At 47.0% G+C, this 19,442-nt stretch overlaps 1 protein-coding gene across 4 annotated transcripts in view; it reads right to left on the bottom strand.

Moving 5' to 3' along the window:
• Positions 1–18,639, bottom strand: part of LOC113879907 (group IID secretory phospholipase A2-like) — a 58,208-nt gene extending 39,569 nt beyond the window's left edge. The window contains exons 1-4 of one of the 4 annotated variants that reach the window (XM_027521756.1): positions 18,547–18,639; positions 15,037–15,181; positions 13,175–13,281; positions 10,753–11,434 (exon numbers count right to left, since the gene is read on the bottom strand). In XM_027521756.1, the coding sequence (XP_027377557.1) occupies positions 11,283–11,434; positions 13,175–13,281; positions 15,037–15,181; positions 18,547–18,586 (444 nt within the window). In that variant the 5' untranslated portion in view covers positions 18,587–18,639 and the 3' untranslated portion in view covers positions 10,753–11,282. Of the gene's footprint in view, positions 1–10,752; positions 11,435–12,547; positions 12,589–13,174; positions 13,282–15,036; positions 15,182–18,546 lie in introns of those variants that run through there. The other 3 variants (XM_027521764.1, XM_027521776.1, XM_027521749.1) reach the window with 3 other exon arrangements.
• Between the last annotated feature and the right edge of the window lie 803 nt (positions 18,640–19,442).

The raw sequence follows: 19,442 nt of genomic DNA, 5'->3' as shown, positions 1-19,442 counted from the left end.
TGGGGGCATGCCCTGCTCTGTGCAGAGCACGGAGTGGCTCTGACACTGGAAGGTAGGGAGACCCACTGGGCATCCGCAGGCCCACAGCTTTGGGGTGCTGAGACCTCCAGGAACAGCAGCAGAGGTGGGGTAGGGGAGCAGAGCAGAAGACTGTGAGAGGCCTGGAACCCCTAAGTCTGCTCTGGAGACCCCCAGAAAGAACAGCAAGATTTCATGTTGTGAGGATTTAGAATGGAGCTGACTTATGTGGACCAGACAAGAGACCAGAGGCATTTCTGGCTGTTAGTATGATTCTCCCAGGGGCCCACAACCTCTTGAGACCGGGTGGAAAGGTACTCCCAAGAGATACACCATTAGCAGTGCTTTGCCTTTTTCGTTTTTAATTTTAATTTATTGCAGTATAGTTGCTTTACAATGTTGTGTTAGCTTCTACAGCACAGCAAAGTAAAGGAGCCACATACCTATGCAGGTCCCTACCCTTGTGGACTTCCTTCCCACTCAGGTTACCCCAGAGCCTTAACTGGAGTTCACTGCACTATACACCATGTTCTCGTTAGTTATCTAGTTTCCGACATTGTTGCTCAGTTGCTAAGTCATGTCTGACTCGTTGTGACCTCACAGACTGTAGCCCGCCGGGCTCCTCTGTCCACGGCATTTCCCAGGCAAGAATATTGGAGTGGGTTGCCATTTCCTTCTCCAGGGGATCTTCCCATCCCGGGGATTGAACCCAACCCACATCTCCTGCATTGGCAGACAATTCTTTACCGATGAAATACCAGAATAGTACCGGTAGTACACATACCATTCACACAAGGTCTTTGATAGCACCATTTGTACCATGGGTATTATTTGTTCCATTTGCAGAAGGGGTTAGTGGAGCTCCATGGGGTCAAGTCACCTCCCAGGCAGGGCACTGACTAGACCCGGTCTCCTGTCTCAAGGCTGATTCTTTCCCAGTGGGCCTTCGACATGGGGCCATCTGGACAATGGGTGGTGTTATGGGTTGAACTGTGTCCCCCCACTCCCACAAATGTATATACCCCAGTACCATGTTGGAGATAGGGTCTTTAAAGAGGTACTTAAGTTAAAATGAGATCATTAGTGTGGGTCCTATTCTAACATGACTTGTGTCCTTTAAGAAGAGGAGATTGGGACACAGGCAGGTAGGTAGGAGACTGTTATCTGCAAGCCAATGACAAAGGCATCAGAAGGACCCAATCCTGCCTGAAATGGATCAGGACCCTCTGGTCTTTGTCCCCCCATGTCCTCTGCCTGACTTTTGTCTGTGGATAAACCTTAGCCAAAGAACAAATTTAATCAGAGAAGTGAGAACATGGAGAAACAAAGGAAAACTGTCCAAGAAGACCAAAGAATAATCATGGAGCCATTAAGCACAGTCAAGGACCTTTAGTTCCTCCTCCAGGACTATAGAGAATATCCTGAGCCATATCCTGTGAGATGTCTCCTAGATGCTGAAACCCCAACCAGGTGGTGGTTATAAAGTGGTGGTTTAGTCACTAAGTCATGTTCGACTTTGCGACCCCATGGGCTGTAGCCTGCCAGGCTCCTCGGTCCATGGGATTCTCCAGGCAAGAACACTGGTTGCCATTGCCTTCTGTATGCAATTTCCTTCTACCTGGTGGAGAAGTTAACTGCCTGATGACCAGACTGTAGCCTGACAAAAGCTTCCACAGTTCCAAGAATTGGCCTCAGGGAAGTGGGAACAAACTGACCCTGGAACTGAAGACCAACTATACTTGAAACAATCAAGATGATGGTCAGACCACCGATGGCCAATTTCAAAATGACTGTGAGGGCTGACTGTGCTGTTTCTGTTATGTAGCCCCCTCCTCTGTCTGTAAAAGCTCTTGCCCCTGATTGTCAGGGGCAGGGTATGCCTTTAGACGGGCATCTGCTTTCCCTAAAACCCCTCCTAGTTGCTGGCATCCAAAATAAACTTTCCTTTCCACCAGCCTTGCCTATTTATTGGCTTTTTTGGAGCAGCGAGCAGCTGGACCCCACATCTGGTTATTTACAGTACCTTGATATCTGACTTCCAGCTTCTAGAACTGTGAGAAAACAAAATTCTCTTGTTTAAGCCACCCACCCTGTGGTGCTTTGTTATGGCAGCCCGAGCAAACTAACACAGGTGTTAGGAGAGCCCAGACATAATAATGGATGCACAGGCAGGCTTCCTGGAGGTGAGCGGCCTCTAGTCATGACCTTCTTTCTTCTTCTTGGCCCCCTTCCTCTCCCCACAATGTCAACACGTGCCAAGTCAGCAGGAGAGACTGTTCTGAGGGGCTGTACTGATCCCCAGGGTGCTGCCTGTAGCCAGACCTTCCCTGACTCCCTGAGCCACATGGCTTCCCATCTTGCTGTCTCAGTTTCCACCTCCATAAAATGGAAATAATGTCCTTTGATGCCTCCCTCCTCCAGACTCAACTGCTTACAATTAGGAATTATTTGGCTAAATAGTCATTATACACTGTTCATGGGGTTGTCAAAGCAAGAATGCTGAAGTGGTTTGCCATTTCCTTCTCCAGTGGAGCACAACTTGTCAGAACTCTCCACCATGACCGATCCATCTTGGGTGGCCCTACACAGCATGGCTCATAGTTTCATTGAGTTAGACACAGTTGTGGTCCATGTGATCAATTTGATTAGTTTTCTGTGATTGTGGTTTTCATTCTGTCTCCTCTCCAAGGGCAATAAGGAGTTCATGATCTGAGCCACAGTCAGTTCCCAGTCTTGTTTTTGCTGACTGGATAGAGCTTCTCCATCTTTGGCTGCAAAGAATATAATCAATCTGATTTCAGTGTTGACCATCTGGTGATGTCCATGTGTAGAGTCTTCTCTTGTGTTTTTGGAAGAGGGTGTTTGTTATGACCAGTGCGTTCTCTTGGCAAAACTCTATTAGCCTTTGCCCTGCTCCATTCCATGCTCCAAGGCCAAATTTGCCTGTTACTCCAGGTGTTTCCTGACTTCCTGCTTTTGCATTCCAGTCCCCTATAATGAAAAGGACATCTTTTTTGGGTGTTAGTTCTAAAAGGTCTTGTAGGTCTTCATTGAACCGTTCAACTTCAGCTTCTTCAGCGTTACTGGTTGGGGCATAGGCTTGGATTACCGTGATATTGAATGGTTTGCCTTGGAAACGAACAGAGATCATTCTGTCGTTTTTGAGATTGCACCCAGGTACTGCATTTCAGACTCTTTTGTTGACCGCTATGGCTACTCCATTTCTTCCAAGGGATTCCTGCCCACAGTAGTAGATATAATGGTCATCTGAGTTAAATTCACCCATTCCAGTCTATTTTAGTTCACTGATTCCTAGAATGTTGACATTCACTCTTGCCATCTCCTGTTTGACCACTTCCAATTTGCCTTGTTCATGGACCTAACATTCCAGATTCCTATGCAATATGGCTCTTTACAGCACTGGACCTTGCGTACATCATCAGTTACATCCACAACTGTGTATTGTTTTTGCTTTGGCTCCATCCCTTCATTTTTTCTGGAGTTATTCCTCCACTTATATCCAGTAGCATATTGGGTACCTAATGACCAGGGGAGTTCATCTTTCAGTGGCCTATCTTTTTGCCTTTTCCTACTGTTCATGGGGTTCTCAAGGCAAGAATACTGAAGTGGTTTGCCATTCCCTTCTCCAGTGGACCACATTCTGTCAGACCTCTCCACCATGACCCATCCATCTTGGGTGGCCCCACACGGCATGGCTTTGTTTCACTGAGTTAAACAAGGCTGTGGTCCGTGTGATCAGATGGGCTAGTTTTCATGATTATGGTTTCAGTGTGTCTGCCCTCTGATGTCCCCTCGTAACACCTACCATCTTAATTATGTTTCTCTTACCTTGGACGTGGGGTATCTCTTCATGGCTGCTCCAGCAAAGGGCAGCCTCTGCTCCTTACCTTGGATGAGGGGTACCTCCTCATGGCCACCCCTCCTGACCTAGAACATGGAGTAGCTCCTCTCCCACTAGACCATTCAGATATGACCTAAATCAAATCCCTAACGATTATATAGTGAAAGTGAGAAATAGATTTAAGGGACTAGATATGATAGACAGAGTGCCTGATGAACTATCAATGGAGGTTCGTGACGTTGTACAGGAGACAGGGATCAAGACCATCCCCACGGAAAAGAAATGCAAAAAAGCAAAATGCTTCTCTGAGGAGGCCTTACAAATAGCTGGGAAAAGAAGAGAAGTGAAAAGCAAAGGAGAAAAGGAAAGATATTCCCATTTGAATGCAGAGTTCCAAAGAATAGCAAAGGAGATAAGAAAGCCTTCCTCAGCTATCAATACAAAGAAATAGAGGAAAACAACAGAATGGGAAAGACTAGAGATGTCTTCAAGAAAATTACAGATACCAAGGGAACATTTCATGCAAAGATGGGCTCAATAAAGGACAGAAATGGTATGGACCTAACAGAAGCAGAAGATATTAAGAGGAGGTGGCAACAATACACAGAAGAACTGTACAAAAAAGATGTAAACGACCCAGATAATCACAATGGTGTGATCACTCACCTAGAGCCAGACATCCTGGAATGTGAAGTCAAATGGGCCTTAGGAAACATCACTTCCTATGACAAAGCTAGTGGAGGTGATGGAATTCCAGTTGAGCTATTTCAAATCCTGAAAGATGATGCTGTGAAAGTTCTTCATTCAATATGCCAGCAAATTTGGAAACTTAGCAGTGGCCAGAGGACTGGAAAAGGTTCGTTTTCATTCCAATCCCAAAGAAAGGCAATGCCAAAGAATGCTCAAACTACCGCACAATTGCACTCATCTCACATGCTAGTAAAGTAATGCTCAAAATTCTCCAAGCCAGGCTTCAGCAATACATGAACGGTGATCTTCCAGATGTTCAAGCTGGTTTTTGAAAAGGCAGAGGAACCAGTGATCAAATTGCCAATATCCGCTGGATCATGGAAAAAGCAAGAGAGTTCCAGAAAAACATCTATTTCTGCTTCATTGACTATGCCAAAGCCTTTGACTGTGTGGATCACCAGAAACTGTGGAAAATTCTGAAAAAGATAGGAATACCAGACCATCTGACATGTCTCTAGAGAAACCTGTGTTCAGGTCAGGAAGCAACAGTTAGAACTGGACATGGAACGACGGACTGGTTCCAAATAGAAAACGGAGTACGTCAAGGCTGTATATTGTCACCCTGTTTATATAACTTATATGCAGAGTACATCACGAGAAACGCTGGGCTGGAAGAAGCACAAGCTGGAATCAAGATTGCTGGGAGAAATATCAATCACCTCAGATATGTAGATGACACCACCCTTATGGCAGAAAGTGAAGAGGAACTAAAAAGCCTCTTGATGAAAGTGAAAGAGGAGAGTGAAAAAGTGGGCTTAAAGCTCAATATTCAGAAAACCAAGATCATGGCATCTGGTCCCATCACTTCATGGCAAATAGATGGGGAAACAGTGGAAACAGTGTCAGACTTTATTTTTTGGTGCTCCAAAATCACTGCAGATGGTGATTGCAGCCAGGAAATTAAAAGACACTCCTTGGAAGGAAAGTTATGACCAATCTAGATAGCATATTGAAAAGCAGAGACACTACTTTGCCAACAAAGATCTGTCTAGTCAAGGCTATGGTTTTTCCAGTGGTCATGTATGAATATTAGAGTTAGACTGTGAAAAAAGCTGAGGGCCGAAGAATTGATGCTTTTGAACTGTGGTGTTGGAGAAGACTCTTGAGAGTCCCTTGGACTGCAAGGAGATCCAACCAGTACATTCTAAAGGAAATCAGTCCTGGGTGTTCATTGGAAGGACTGATGTTACCACTGAAACTCCAATACTTTGACCACCTCATGCAAAGAATTGACTCATTGGAAAAGACACTAATGCTGGGAGGGATTGGGGGCAGGAGAAGAAGGGGACAACAGAGGATGAGATGGCTGGATGGCATCCCTGACTTGATGGACGTGAGTTTGCATAAACTTTGGGAGTTGGTGATGGACAGGGAGGCCTGGCGTGCTGCGATTCATGGGTGGCAAAGAGTCAGACATGATTGAGCGACTGAACTAAACTGAACTGAGCCATCTTGCTGGGGCTTCTCCTTTGTCCTTGGACGTGGCGTGTCTTTTTTTGGTGGGATCCAACATTCCCTTGTCGATTTTTGTTCAGCAGCTCATTGTAATTTTGGAGTTCTCACAAGAGAAGATGAGCAATCATCCTTGTACTTGCCATCTTGATCAAGAAGAGACAGAGCCAGAGCAAAAGCAACACCCAGCTGTGGACCTGACTGGTGGTGGAAGTAAAGTCCGACGCTGTGAAGAGCAATGTTGCACAGGAACCTGCAATGTCAGGTCCATGGTTCAAAATAAATCAGAAGTGGTCAAACAGGAGATGGCAAGAGTGAACATCAACATTCTAGGAATCAGTGAACTAAAATGCACTGGAATGGGTGAATTTAACTCAGATGACCATTATATCTACTACTGTGGGCAAGAATCCCTTAGAAGAAATGGAGTAGCCATCATAGTCAATAAAAGAGTCTGAAATGCAGTACCTGGGTGCAATCTCAAAAATGACAGAATGATCTCTGTTCGTTTCCAAGGCAAACCATTCAATATCATGGTAATCCAAGTCTCTGACCCAACCAGTAATGCTGAAGAAGCTGAAATTGAATGGTTCTATGAAGACCTACAGAACCTTCTAGAACTAACACCCAAAAAAGATGTCCTTTTCTTTATAGGAGACTGGAATGCAAAAGTAGGAAGTCAACAGATACCTGGAGTAACAGGCAAATTTGGCCTTGGAGTACAATATGAAGCAGGTCAAAGGCTAAGAGTATTTTGCCAAGAGAATGCACTGTTCATAGCAAACACCTTCTTCCAACAACACAAGAGAAGACTCTACACGTGGACATCACCAGATGGTCAATACCGAAATCAGATTGATTATATTCTTTGTAGTCTAAGAGAAGAAGAAGAAGGAGAAGTTCTATAGGAGAAGTTTTATACAGTCAGCAAAAATAAAATGGGAGTTGACTGTGGCTATCATCATGAACTCCTTATTGCTAGATTCAGACTTAAATTGAAGAAAGTAGGGAAAACCACTAAACCATTCAGGTATGCTGCTGCTGCTGCTGCTGCTGCTGCTGCTAAGTCGCTTCAGTCATGTCCGACTCTGTGTGACCCCACAGACAGCAGCCCACCAGGCTCCCCCGTCCCTGGGATTCTCCAGGCAAGAACACTGGAGTGGGTTGCCATTACCTTCTCCAATGCATGAAAGTGAAAAGTCAAAGTGAAGTCGCTCAGTCGTGTCCGACACTTAGCGACCTCATGGACTGCAGCCTACCAGGCTCCTCTGTCCATGGGATTTTCCAGGCAAGAGTACTGGAGTGAGGTGCCAAAATCAACTCCCTTACAAGTATATAGTGGAAGTGAGAAATGGATTCAAGGGATTATATCTGATAGACAGAGTGCCTGATGAACTATGGACAGAGGTTTGTGATGTTGTACAAAGAGTAGCAAGGAGAGATAAGAAAGCCATCCTCAGCGATCAATTCAAAGAAATAGAGGAAAACACTAGAATGGGAAAGACTAGAGATCTCTTCAAGAAAATTAAAGATACCAAGGGAGCTTTTCATGTAAAGATGGGCACAATAAAGGACAGAAATTGTATAGACCAAACAGAAGCAGAAGATATTAAGAGGAGGTGGCAACAATACACAGAAAACTACACAAAAAAGATCTTCATGGCCCAGATAATCATGACGATGTGATCACTCATATAGAGCCAGATATCTTGGAATGTGAAGTCAAGTGGGCCTTAGAAAGCATCACTATGAACAAAGTTAGTGGAGGTGATGAAATTCCAGTTGAGCTACTTCAAATCCTAGAAGATGATGCTGTGAAAGCGCTGCACTCAATATGCCAGCAATTTGGAAAACTCAGCAGTGGCCACAGGACTGGAAAAGGTCAGTTTTCATTCCAGTCCCCAAAGAAAGGCAATGCCAAAGAATGTTGAAACTATCACACAATTGCACTCATTTCACACACTAGCAAAGTAATGCTCAAAATTCTGCAAGCCAGGCTTCAATAGTATGTGAACCATGAGCTTCCAGATGTTCAAGCTGGATTGAGAAAAGGCAGAGGAACCAGAGATCAAATTGCCAACATTCACTGGATCATTGAAAAAGCAAGTGAGTTTTAGAAAAAACATCTACTTCTGCTTTATTGACTATGCCAAAGCCTTTGACTGTGTGGATCACAACAAACTGTGGAAATTCTTCAAGAGATGGGAATACCAGACAGCCTTACTTGCCTCCTGAGAAATCTGTATGCAGGTCAAGCAGCAACAGTTAGAACTGGACATGGAACAACAGACTAGTTCCATATCAGGAAAGGAGTATGTCAAGGCTGTATATGGTCACCCTGCTATTTTAACTTCTATGCAGAGTACATCATGCGAAACACTGGGCTGGATGAAGCACAAGCTGGAATCAAGATTGCCGGGAGAAATATTAATAACATTAGATATGCAGATGACACCACCCTTATGGCAGAAAGCGAAGAACTTAAGAACCTCATGATGAAAGTGAAAGAGGCGAGTGAAAAAGTTGGCTTAAAGCTCAACATTCAGAAAACTAAGATCACGCCATCAGGTCCCAGCACTTCATGGCAAATATAGGGAAACAACAGAAACCATGACAGACTATTTTTTTGGGCCAAAATCACTGCAGATGGTGACTGCAGCCATGAAATTAAAAGACACTTACTCCTTGGAAGAAAAGTTATGACCAACCAAGACAGTATATTAAAAAGCAGAGACGTTAGTTTGCCAACAAAGTATGGTTGACAGAGCTATGTCTAGTGACTAGCTAGTCAAAGTTATGGTTTTTCCAGTGGTCATGTACGGATGTGAGAGTTGAACTATACACAAAGCTGAGCGCCGAAGAACTGATGCTTTTGAACTGTGATGTTAGAGAAGACTCTTGAGAGTGCCTTGGACTGCAAGGAAATCCAACCAGTCCATCCTAAAGAAAATCAGTCCTGAATATTCATTGGAAGGACTGATGCTGAAGCTGAAACTCCAATACTTTGACCACCTGATGTGAAGAACTGACACATTGGAAAAGACCCTGATGCTGGGAAAGATTGAAGGTGGGAAGAGAAGGGGATAAAAGAGGATGAGATGGTTGGATGGCATCACTGACTCATCAATGGACATGAGTTTGAGTAAGCTCTTGGAGTTGGTGATGGACAGGGAGGCTGACGAGCCCCACCATGGGGTCGTAAAGAGTTGGAAACTACTGGGTGATTGGACTGAACTGCTCAGGTTTTGGGATCTTAGTTCCCCAAACAGGGATCGAACCTGGGCCCTTGGCAGAGAAGGTGCAGAGTTCTAGCCACTGGACTGCCAATAAAGACCTTGGAATCTGAACCTGGCACCCATAGTTCTAAGCCTCTACTGTGCTCTCCGGCATGAGCCTCTGAGCTTCACGCAGATGGGAAACCACTCGGTCAGCTCTTTCACAGATGTGTGTCACAGCCCGGATGGTGTGGGTGGCTCCAGGTGCCCCGGCCATGTAGCTAATCCTTTATGAATGACAGGTGGGACTTCTTGTAAGAATATATTCACCATCTATCCATTCATCCAATGAAGGCAGATTCCCTAACTGCCAAGCCTGGGATGAGAATTCTTGGGCAAGGGAATGATTTATTGAGGAAGTGCCTTAGGGAGAAACCTGTAGGAGAAAGAGAAAAACAGGGCAGCCAGGGCACAGATCCAGACGTCTAGGCTGAGCCCAGGAAGAGCCCTGGGGCACGCCGTGTACGACCCAGATGGCCTTGCATCAGGCGGGGAGAGGGCGGTTATGCCCTCCACAGTGTCATTCTCCCAACTCACTGGTTAGAGGTGGGCGAGGAGGGGTGGGTGATGAGCAGGGTGGCACCCAGCAGCCTGGGGGCAATCCTCAAGAGAAGGAGGCCGAAGTGCGCACTTGGCAGCTGACCCCTGGGTTGGGGACCTGGGCCAAGAGGGGATCTGGGTGGGGCCTGAACACCACCTGCCCCCACCTCCATCTCTTCTCTGGGGGCTCTTTGATTCCAAAGCATTGACTGCACACCTATCACCTGGGGGAACGGAGGAAGCAGAGATGAGAGTGACGTGGACTCCACCCTCCCGGAGCTCCAGTCTGCTCAGAGCGGCCCAGACAATCACACACCACTCAAGCGGGAGCTGGCAAGGTGAAGACACATAAAGTGCTGCGGGAGCTTGCGGGTGGGACTGAGCCCTTGGAACTGGAGAGGAATTCGCCGGGCAAGACTGTAGGAAATAGCCCTTGGACCCCGAGGAGCCTCAGGTGGGCTTAGCTACCTGGGGGACAGCAGGCCAGTGGAGCGTCGCTGCAGAAGTCCAGGTTGAGCAAATGCCTGGCAGTCAGAGAGGAAAGAGTGCCCGGAAGTCCCATGGCCTGCAGACCTGGAGCCCAGGGAGCTTGGTCTAGTCCTTGCCTCGAAAAGTATTTACTGAACCCCTCTGGGCTCGGGGTACTGCTTTGGCCACCAGAGCTGCAATGAGTCCAAGACAAGCATTAGCCAAGTCTGCAAGGGTCCCCAAGGCTCCAAGGGACAGGGACACACTGCCAGGTAGTAACGGGTCCCAGACACTCTGCCTGCTGCCCCCCGCCCTGTCCTGGATGTGCAGAGCCTTGGGGTTGTGGGTTTTCTTTTTTTTTTTTTTTCATCTATTTATTTTTAATTGGAGGATAACTGTTTTGTAATATTGTGTTGGTTTCTGCCACACGTCAGCATGAATCAGCCATAGGTACACATGTGTCCTGTGATGACTGGAGGGGTGGGATGGAGCGGGAGGCAGGACTCGGGGCCTTGGGGTTTGAAGAAGCAGAGTCCCATGGACAGAAAGATCCATATCGCCCTTTACAGAGGCCACTCTGGCAGCTGCTTGGATGGTGTTTTAGGGGTGGGGAGAGCCCCGAGGGGCCTGGTGAGTGGTCATGAAGGGAGAACCTGCCCCACCCTGGCCACAGACCCTGCTCCCATTGCCCACTGCTTTGGCCCAAACACACACACCCCCTGTCGGCTCCCTGGCCTTGGTTTTTCCTAAGATCTCAATCCACCCTCGGAACAGACAGCCTGGGAGATTCAGAAGGTCCAGGAGGCAAGTGGTAGCTAGGGGTGAGGCCAAGCCCCTTCCTCTTCCAGGAGTGCTTTAAAGGCTCCAGGCGGGAGTCGGGGCTGTGGCCAGTGGTCCTGGGGGGCCTTCCCCAGAGCTCAAGATGCAGGGGGACAGGCTAGAGTCTCGCCCTCGCATCTGGACAGACGTCGCAGGTGATTCTTGTAGGTGTTCAGGTTCCGCTGCAGGCAGAAGGCCAACGTCTTGTCACAGGCGCACAGCTGCTGCTCACACCAGCTCCCCTTGGTGGCTGCGAGGGGGTGGAGGAGGGCACTTAAGCAGTCTGCCCCTTCCCGTGGTAGGGTGGGTCGTCGCCCCTGGAGGGGAGCTGCTGAAGGCAGCTCAGCCCTCGTCCACCCTTCGGTGCCCTTCCCGGGTCCTTGGACTCTGGCTCTGTGACCTTGGGCATGGGGTGTGACCTCCCTTTGTGCCATTGGTCCTTCGTTCATTCATCCGTTCAGTAAGCAACTGAGCACCTGTCCTTCGGGAGTCTTAGGAGGGAGAGGAGAACAGAATGGACCCCTGAGTTCACACTCCCCTGGGGCGGGGCGGGGGTGGGCAAATGTCAGAGAAGCGTGTGGTCGTTGTTGTTCAGTGGCTCAGTCCTGTCTGACTCTTTGTGACCCCACGGATGCCAGCGTGCCGGGCCTCCTTGCCCTTCACAGAAGTGAGTGCAACTGTGCTTACCCGGAAGTAAGGAACAAGACAGGGCCTCTGAGCTGGTAACTGATAGGACTGAGTGTCAAAAGCCATTTGAGCTGAGATCAGAAGAGTGAGCTGTTGCTCCTACTCTGGAAAGCCAGGGTGGAGGAGAGGGACTGTTCCTGGCAGAAGGAACAGCATGTGCAAAGACTCTGAGGAAAGACAGACCATGGTGCTTCAGATTCACCATCTGTCAAATGGGGATAAGAGAGCCGGACCTACTGTATAGCATGGGGAACTCTGCTCAGTATTTTGTAATAATCTATAAGGGAAAAGATTATGTATACATATATATATATATATATATATTCAGATTAAAATAAGAAGGCAAAGCCTTTAGCACATAGTAAGTGGTCTATAAATGTTGGCCATTTCAGTTGTTGCCACTAAGTTCTCAGTTGACAGGGACAGCTGGTGAGCTCATTCAGCTTCTAGCCCCGGGACTTCCTGCCTTTCTCCGTGCGTGGACCCTGGGGCTTGGTGACCTGGGTTACAGCCCAGGCTTTCTCATTTGTAGCTGTGTGACCCTGAGCAAACAGTGCACTCTAGTTTCAGTTTTCTTGTCAGTAAAATGGAGATCAGGGCTTCCCAGGTGGCTCAGAATTTGCCTGCCAAGCAGGAGACATGGGCTCAAGTCCTGGGTCAGGAAGATCCCCGAGCAAGGAAATGGCAACACACTCCAGTATTTTTGCCTGGGAAATCCTGTGGACAGAGCAGATGGGCGGGTCACACGTCATGGGGTTGCGAAGAGTAAGATGTGACGTAGTGACCAAGAACAACAAGAAAGTGATCACCGGGGTGGTGCTGCCTCCTATCTGGGTTGCTCTAGAACCCATGATGATGAAAAAATGAACACTAACCTCAGTAGCCGGAGAATTCATTAAGCATGCATCTGCAGGGCACCTTATGTCTCCTCCTATTTTAGTTTTTGAATTAACTTTATGGAGTAGAATGCGGTTATCATCCTGAATTTCCAGAGGAGGATCCTGAGGTTCAGAGAAGTTAAGCAAAGTGTTCAAGGTCACACAGCTGGTCAGTGGTGGGTCTGGGATCTAAGCTGAGGTCTGGCAGCCTTCCAGATCCTAAAGGGGTCAAAGTCCCTATGGGACCTCTCCGTACTTCTACCCCTATTGCTGCCTCTCCTTCACAGCCCAGATATTGAACTGGATATATGAGAAAAACAGAGAGGCTGAGCAGCTTGTGCTTTGTCACACAGCATAGGAAAGCAATGTGTGCGATAACTCCTTTGCTCAGCCTCCTACTCCAACCCTGAGGCCCAGGCACTCACAACACTGGACTTTCCCCTGGAAAAAGGTGTAGTCATAGTGGTCGAAGCTGATGTCACAGTTGTCAGATTTCAGGTGACGGTAGCAGCAGTCATGTTCATGGCAGCACCTGGCAGGAGAGGACAGGAGGTGGGTGAGTCCTTGGCTGACTTGAGTCTCAGGTTGCCCCTGCCTCAGAGCAGAAACTGCGTATCTGCCTCGGAAGTCAAGACCTGCCAGGGTCTAATCTTCTTTCTAGCTAAAACTTCTCGAGTGCTTCCTGTGTACCAGGTGGTGGTTTAGTCTCTAAGGCGTGTCTGACTCTTGCGAACCCATGGACCGTAGCCCGCCAGGATCCTCTGTCCATGTGATTCTCCAGGCAAGAATACTGGGGTGGGTTGCCATTTCCTTCTCCAGGGGCTCTTCCTGACCCAGGAATCGAACCCGGGTCTCCAGCATTGCAGGAAGATTGTTTACCATCTGAACTATGAGGAAGATTCCCTCCTGTGTACCAGGCACCTGCTCTACCTAGGAATTCTCTCTTAATCCTTTTGGCCACTCTGGGATAGAGGTACTAGCATTATCCCCATTGCACAAATGAGGAAACTGAGGCTCTGGGCGGTCAGGCCACATGCCCAGGATCATACAGCCTGTATGTGGTGGGTGAGGGTGCTGGCCTCGGGCCTGGCTGGCTCTCATCCCTCCTCTGGCAGATCCCTGGGTTGCTGTGAAAACCAGTGAGATCGTGGCAAAATGAAGTGGGACTTTTTTAAAAACAATGTTCAACGGCAGTGGGAAGTGTCTGTGGCTCTTCTAACTAGTTTGGGGTTGAGGGTGCAAGGCAGACTTCAGAAAGTCTGAGGAACCCTCCAGAAGGGCTGGGGCTGGATCGGAGCTCAGTGGAGTTCCTAGCAGGGAAAAATATGAGACCATTCAGGTAAGACCTAAATCAAATCCCTTGTGATTATACAGTGGAGGTGATTAATAGATTCAAGGGATTCGATCTGATAGACACAGTGCCTTGAAGAACAGCTATGGGCTGTGGTCGGAACATTATACAGGAGGTGGTAACCAAAATCATCCCAAAGAAAAAGATATGTAAGAAAGTAAAATAGTTGTCTGAGGATACCTTACAAATAGCTGAGAAAAGAAGAGAAGCAAAAGGCAAAAGACAAAGGGAAAGATATTTCCAAATCAATGCAGAGTTCCAGAAAGAACAAAGAGAGATAAGAAAGCCTTCCTCAGTGATCAATGCAAAGAAATAGAGGAAAACAACAGAATATGAAGGACTAGAGATCTCATCAACAAAATTGGAGACACCATGGGAATATTTCATGCAAAGATGGGCACAATAAAGGACAGAAATGGTATGGACCTAACAGAAGTGAAAGAGATTAAGAAGACGTGGCAAGAATACACAGAAGAACTATACAGAAAAGGACTTAATAACCTGAATAACCACCATAGTGTGATCACTGACCTACAGCCGGACATCTTGTTGTGTGACGTCAAACAGGCCTTAGGAAGCTTTACTAGGAACAAAGCTATTGGAAGTGATGGAATTCCAGTTGAGCTCTTTCAAACCCTAAAAGATGATGCTGTAAAAGTACTACACTCAATAAGCCAGGGAAATTTGGAAAACAGCAGTGGCCACAGGACTGAAAAAGTCAGGTTTCGTTCTGATCCCAAGGAAAGGCAATGCCGAAGAATGTTCAAACTACTGCACAATTGTGCTCGCTTCACATGCTAGCAAGGTAATGCTCAAACTCCTTCAGGCTAGGCTTCAACAGCACATGGCACCAGATGAATAAAAGGATGGAGAAGAAGCAGGAGGGGAAAAGGGAGGGTCCCTGGGGAGAGGCAGAGCACGATTGGGAGGCATTACCAGTCTGTGGCATCTCTGGGTTGGCCTTGGCCACCAATTCTGCAGTAACAGCCATAGTGTGAATAGAAGAAGATGGGGATCTTCCCCGTCACTTGTCTGACCATCTCGTTCAGGTCCAGTATGTCGGCCTCGGCTGGAGCCACACCTGCCAAGGAGCCCAGCCACAAGGAGAGGACGTGAGTCTCAGGGAGTCCAGGGGCTGCAGGCCTGGCACCTCTGCTCTGCCTGGGCCAAACCAATGACCTTGGATAATAAAGTAACAACAAACACTACGGCTATTGGAAATATAATGACAGTTGGTAACTGATTACCAGGGATCTTTTCATGTGGAGACCTACTGACTCCTTCCTTTCTATGAGAGACTCTTTTTTTTTTTAATCCTTTTATTTTGGTTTATTCTTGATGTAGAGGAAAGTTGCCAAGATCATATAAAGAGATCTCATATACCTCCCCATTCAGTTTCCTCTCATCATGGTATATGTATGAAAACTAAGAAGCCAGTATTGGAACCATAAATGCTGTTTTTAATCTCCATTTTAGGGATGAACACACTAAAGGCTCAGTAACTTGTTCCAGGTCATGGTAGCTGGTAAACAGAGGAGCAGGATTAAAGCCCAGGGCAGTCTGGTTCTGCTCTGTCTCTGGGTCACAATCTGTAGTAGGAAGACACTCCCCCCACCACCCCCGACTCCCACCACAGCCCATAGAGAATCCACACATTAAACAGTATGTGTGGGGGCTTCCCTGGTGGCTCAGTGGTAAAGAATCCGCCTGCCAGTGCAGGAGACACGGGTTCAATCCCTGGTCCAGGAAGAGCCCACGTGCCGAGGAGCAGCTAAGCCTGTGCGCCACAGCTGTCGTGCCTGGGAGCCACAACTACAGAGCCCATGGGCTGCAGTTACTGAAACCTACGCCCCCTAGAACCTTCCTTCCACAACAAGAGAACCCCCCGTGCTGAGAAGCCCACACACCGCTACTAGAGAGAAACCTCACCCAGCAACAGAGACCCATCACTCCCAGAAATAAATTAAATTAAATAAAATCATTTTTTTAAAAAAGCCTCTTGAAAAAACTATGCATGGCTCTTCTGGGAAGCAGCGTGATTTAGAAATCAGTTTTTCATGAATATTTTTCACTTCAGTCATAATATCTGCTGGTGAGAATTGATCATAAAGGAAATTCATTTTATTGGGAGAGAGGAATGCATTATATTGAGTTAGGAGAAATAAAATATATTAATCCAGTGAGTTCAGGGAAGAATTTGGGAGAAACAGATGAGATGCGAAAGGGACTGGAATGTACCTGTGTGCAACCTCAGGAGATGACCCAAGAACACAGATGGAGCCCAGAGTCTCAGACAGACTGGGCTGGGGAGGCCCCTTCGGGTGACCCTAGTTTTGGAAGCTCACCCCCCACCCTCAGGTAAATGGTGTTATAATGAAGCTCTCAAATAAAGTGAGTAATAAGCAGGGGAGAGCCCTAAACTAGGGAAAGCTGGGGCTGGGATGAACTCATGCAGTGGGCCGGGGGTGCCATCAGAAGCAGGGTGCTTGCCTTGTGAAGAAAGTGATAGTTACTCAGTGGTGCCCGACTCTTTGCAACCCATGGACTGTAGCCTGCTAGGCTCCTCTGTCCATGGGATGCTCCAGGAAAGAATACTGGAGTGGATAGCATTCTGTTCTCCAGGGGATCTTCCCGACCCTGGGATCGGATCTGGGTCCATTTCAGGCAGATGCTTTACTGTCTGAGCCACCAGGGCTGCAGCTAAATGTTGACTGGTAGATCTGGGACTCGCAGGTGGGTCGTGTCCCAGTGTGTGGAAGTCCACATTGCCACTCTCGTCTGCCATGGTGGCTCTAGCTCTACAGATGTTAAAGAGAAACCTTACTAATTTTGACTGTGCTGAGGAATGGCCCCAGGCCCCTTGGAACCCCAGATTTGGTGATAAGGCCCCAGAAACAGCCCACGGCCAAGAGAGTTAATGTGCACCCAATAGGCCAGCCAGGGATCTGAATTCAGAATCTCACCTTTTTGCTGAGCCTCCATCCCCTTGTGCACCCCAAGTTTAGACCTTTCTATTCCAGCTTAGAAGTAGCCACACTAATTCACACCTGAGTTCTGCAGCTGTTCCTCGCCTAGCAAACAAATTCAGCTTTGATTCAGGGTGCTTTCAGTGGTCTTATTTCTCACAGTTTTACAGTGAGGTCAACCCAGTCCTTGGGAATCGAGGAGCTCAAATTGTGGTCAAGAGGGCTTCAGGACACTGACTTAGCTTAACAGTGATTCCTGCCTTGGTTGCTTTTTCCATCCTCAGCTGTTGCTTAGGAGGATGGAGCCCCTTCTCCCAAGGGTTAGTGACAGTGGCAGGGGCCATGTCACTACTAACTCATGCATGCACTTTGTGTGAAGTTACTTCTCGCTAACTGTTACTTACACTTGCTAAGGTTTTGTGTATATTTCATTAGACTCCTTCTAACAACCCAATGAAGAGGTGTTATTGTACCCACTTTACAGATGAGGATATAGAGGGGTAGGGGGACTTGGCCAAGGTCATACCACCGGAAGCTGATGGGCCAGCATCTGAATGCAGGTTCATCTGTGTATTTCATCTTTACACCATATTGCCTCTTTGCATCTGAGAGATGAATTTGTGCAGCTTGATTGCAGTTTTCCTAATGGTTTTCACTGTAACCCTGCTGATGTGTTCCTCTAGGGAATTTGGGAGTCCCCAAAACAACATAAAGCACATTAAAAAATGAAGTGCAAATCCTTTCTCATATCACATATTCTGAGATGGATCAACAAGTAAAAACTCCAGTTTGCTAGCAACCAGATTTGCAACATTTGATCTGTTAAAGATCAGGTGGAAACTTCACCATTTCCCAATGGACAACAGAACCCCCAGGGTCAAGGGAGCTGAAAGGGTTCTAAAAATGTAGTGGTTTATCACTAAGTCATGTTCAACTCTTTCGACCTCATGGACTCTAGCTTGCTAGGCTCTGCTGTCCATGGGATTTCCCAGGCAAGGATACTGGAGTGGATTGCCATTTTCTTCTCCAGGGATCTTGCCAACCCAGGGATCAAACTTCAGTCTCTTGCATTGCAGGCGGATTCTTTACTGACTAAGCCACCAGGAAAGTCCCCTAAAAGTGTGGAGAGGTGTGCATATGTAAGAAATTACTATTATCTAGTCAGAGGGACACAGGAGAGCAGATCCATTTCTGTAGTTTGTGTCCGAAGTACCACAGACGTCAGTTCAGCTGGAGCCCAGTTTCTGAACTTCTAGTTTCCCGCCTTTGCCTGCCACATAGCTTGGCCATCCACAGCTCTCTGACTGAAGCCACTGTTCCAGGGGATTGAGCCACTGACGACTCCTTGCAGGGGGCCAAATAGTGGGGGACTGGTACCGGGGCAGTGACGATCAGCACAGCAGCTCAGTTTAGGAAAGAGATACAGGGCATCCCAGCTTCCCTCCCCACCTTCCTGGCCATGGGTGGTGTCCCCACTTACCAGCAAAGACCAGCAGTGCGCAGAGCAGGGAGAGGCCCATGACCGCAGCACAGAGCAGTGGAGGCAGCGACTGGAAGTCCCTTGTGAGCCAGCAGCCCCTTATATCAGATGGCCCTGCTCGCTGAGCTCGCCCCCACCCTCCCAGCTTCCGCTCTGCCGGAGGTCACCCATGCTCTTTGTGTTTCCTCTTTTCTGGCAATGCGGAGTTTTATTATTTCTGTTTTCAATATCTTTAAAAAATGTTTTTGATTGCATGTTTGGCATAGAGGATTTGGAGAACTTGAACAACTAGAAGCAATTTAAAATCATTTGTGAATCCATTCATCACCATTAATTTTTTCAATGAAATTGACATATAACATTGTGTAAATTTAAGTGTACAATATATTGATGTGATACATTTATATATCATGACCTTGTGTTAGTGCAGCAATAACTAGAATTTCTATCACATCACATAATTACAATTTCTCTTTGTGGCTGGAATAATTAAGATCTAGTCTCTAGGCAAGTTTGGTGATTATGACTCAACATTGTTGTCTATATGCACTGTACTGTCTAGGACTTATTTACTACTTGTTGCAAGTTCGTACACTTATACAATACTTATCCTAGCCCCCCACCCCCGACCCCACTTTCTGTAACCACCATTTTACTCTCTATTTTAACATGTCTGTACACACACACACACACACAAATGGAATCTTCTTTACGCACTCATCCATTGATGGGTGCTTAAGTTGTTTCCATCATTAACATTTTCGTGTCAATGTTATCCTGATTCTATTACTCTCTGTATATATATTCTTTTTCCTGATCAAATTAGGTAAAGATTACAGGTAGTACATTGCAGTCTGTCTTTTCATTTACTAAAATAACTTAAACATATTTCTATG

Source organism: Bos indicus x Bos taurus, chromosome 2 (assembly GCF_003369695.1).
Source record: "Bos indicus x Bos taurus breed Angus x Brahman F1 hybrid chromosome 2, Bos_hybrid_MaternalHap_v2.0, whole genome shotgun sequence".
Lineage (NCBI taxonomy): Eukaryota > Metazoa > Chordata > Mammalia > Artiodactyla > Bovidae > Bos > Bos indicus x Bos taurus.
This window is presented reverse-complemented; position numbering and strand designations above follow the sequence as displayed.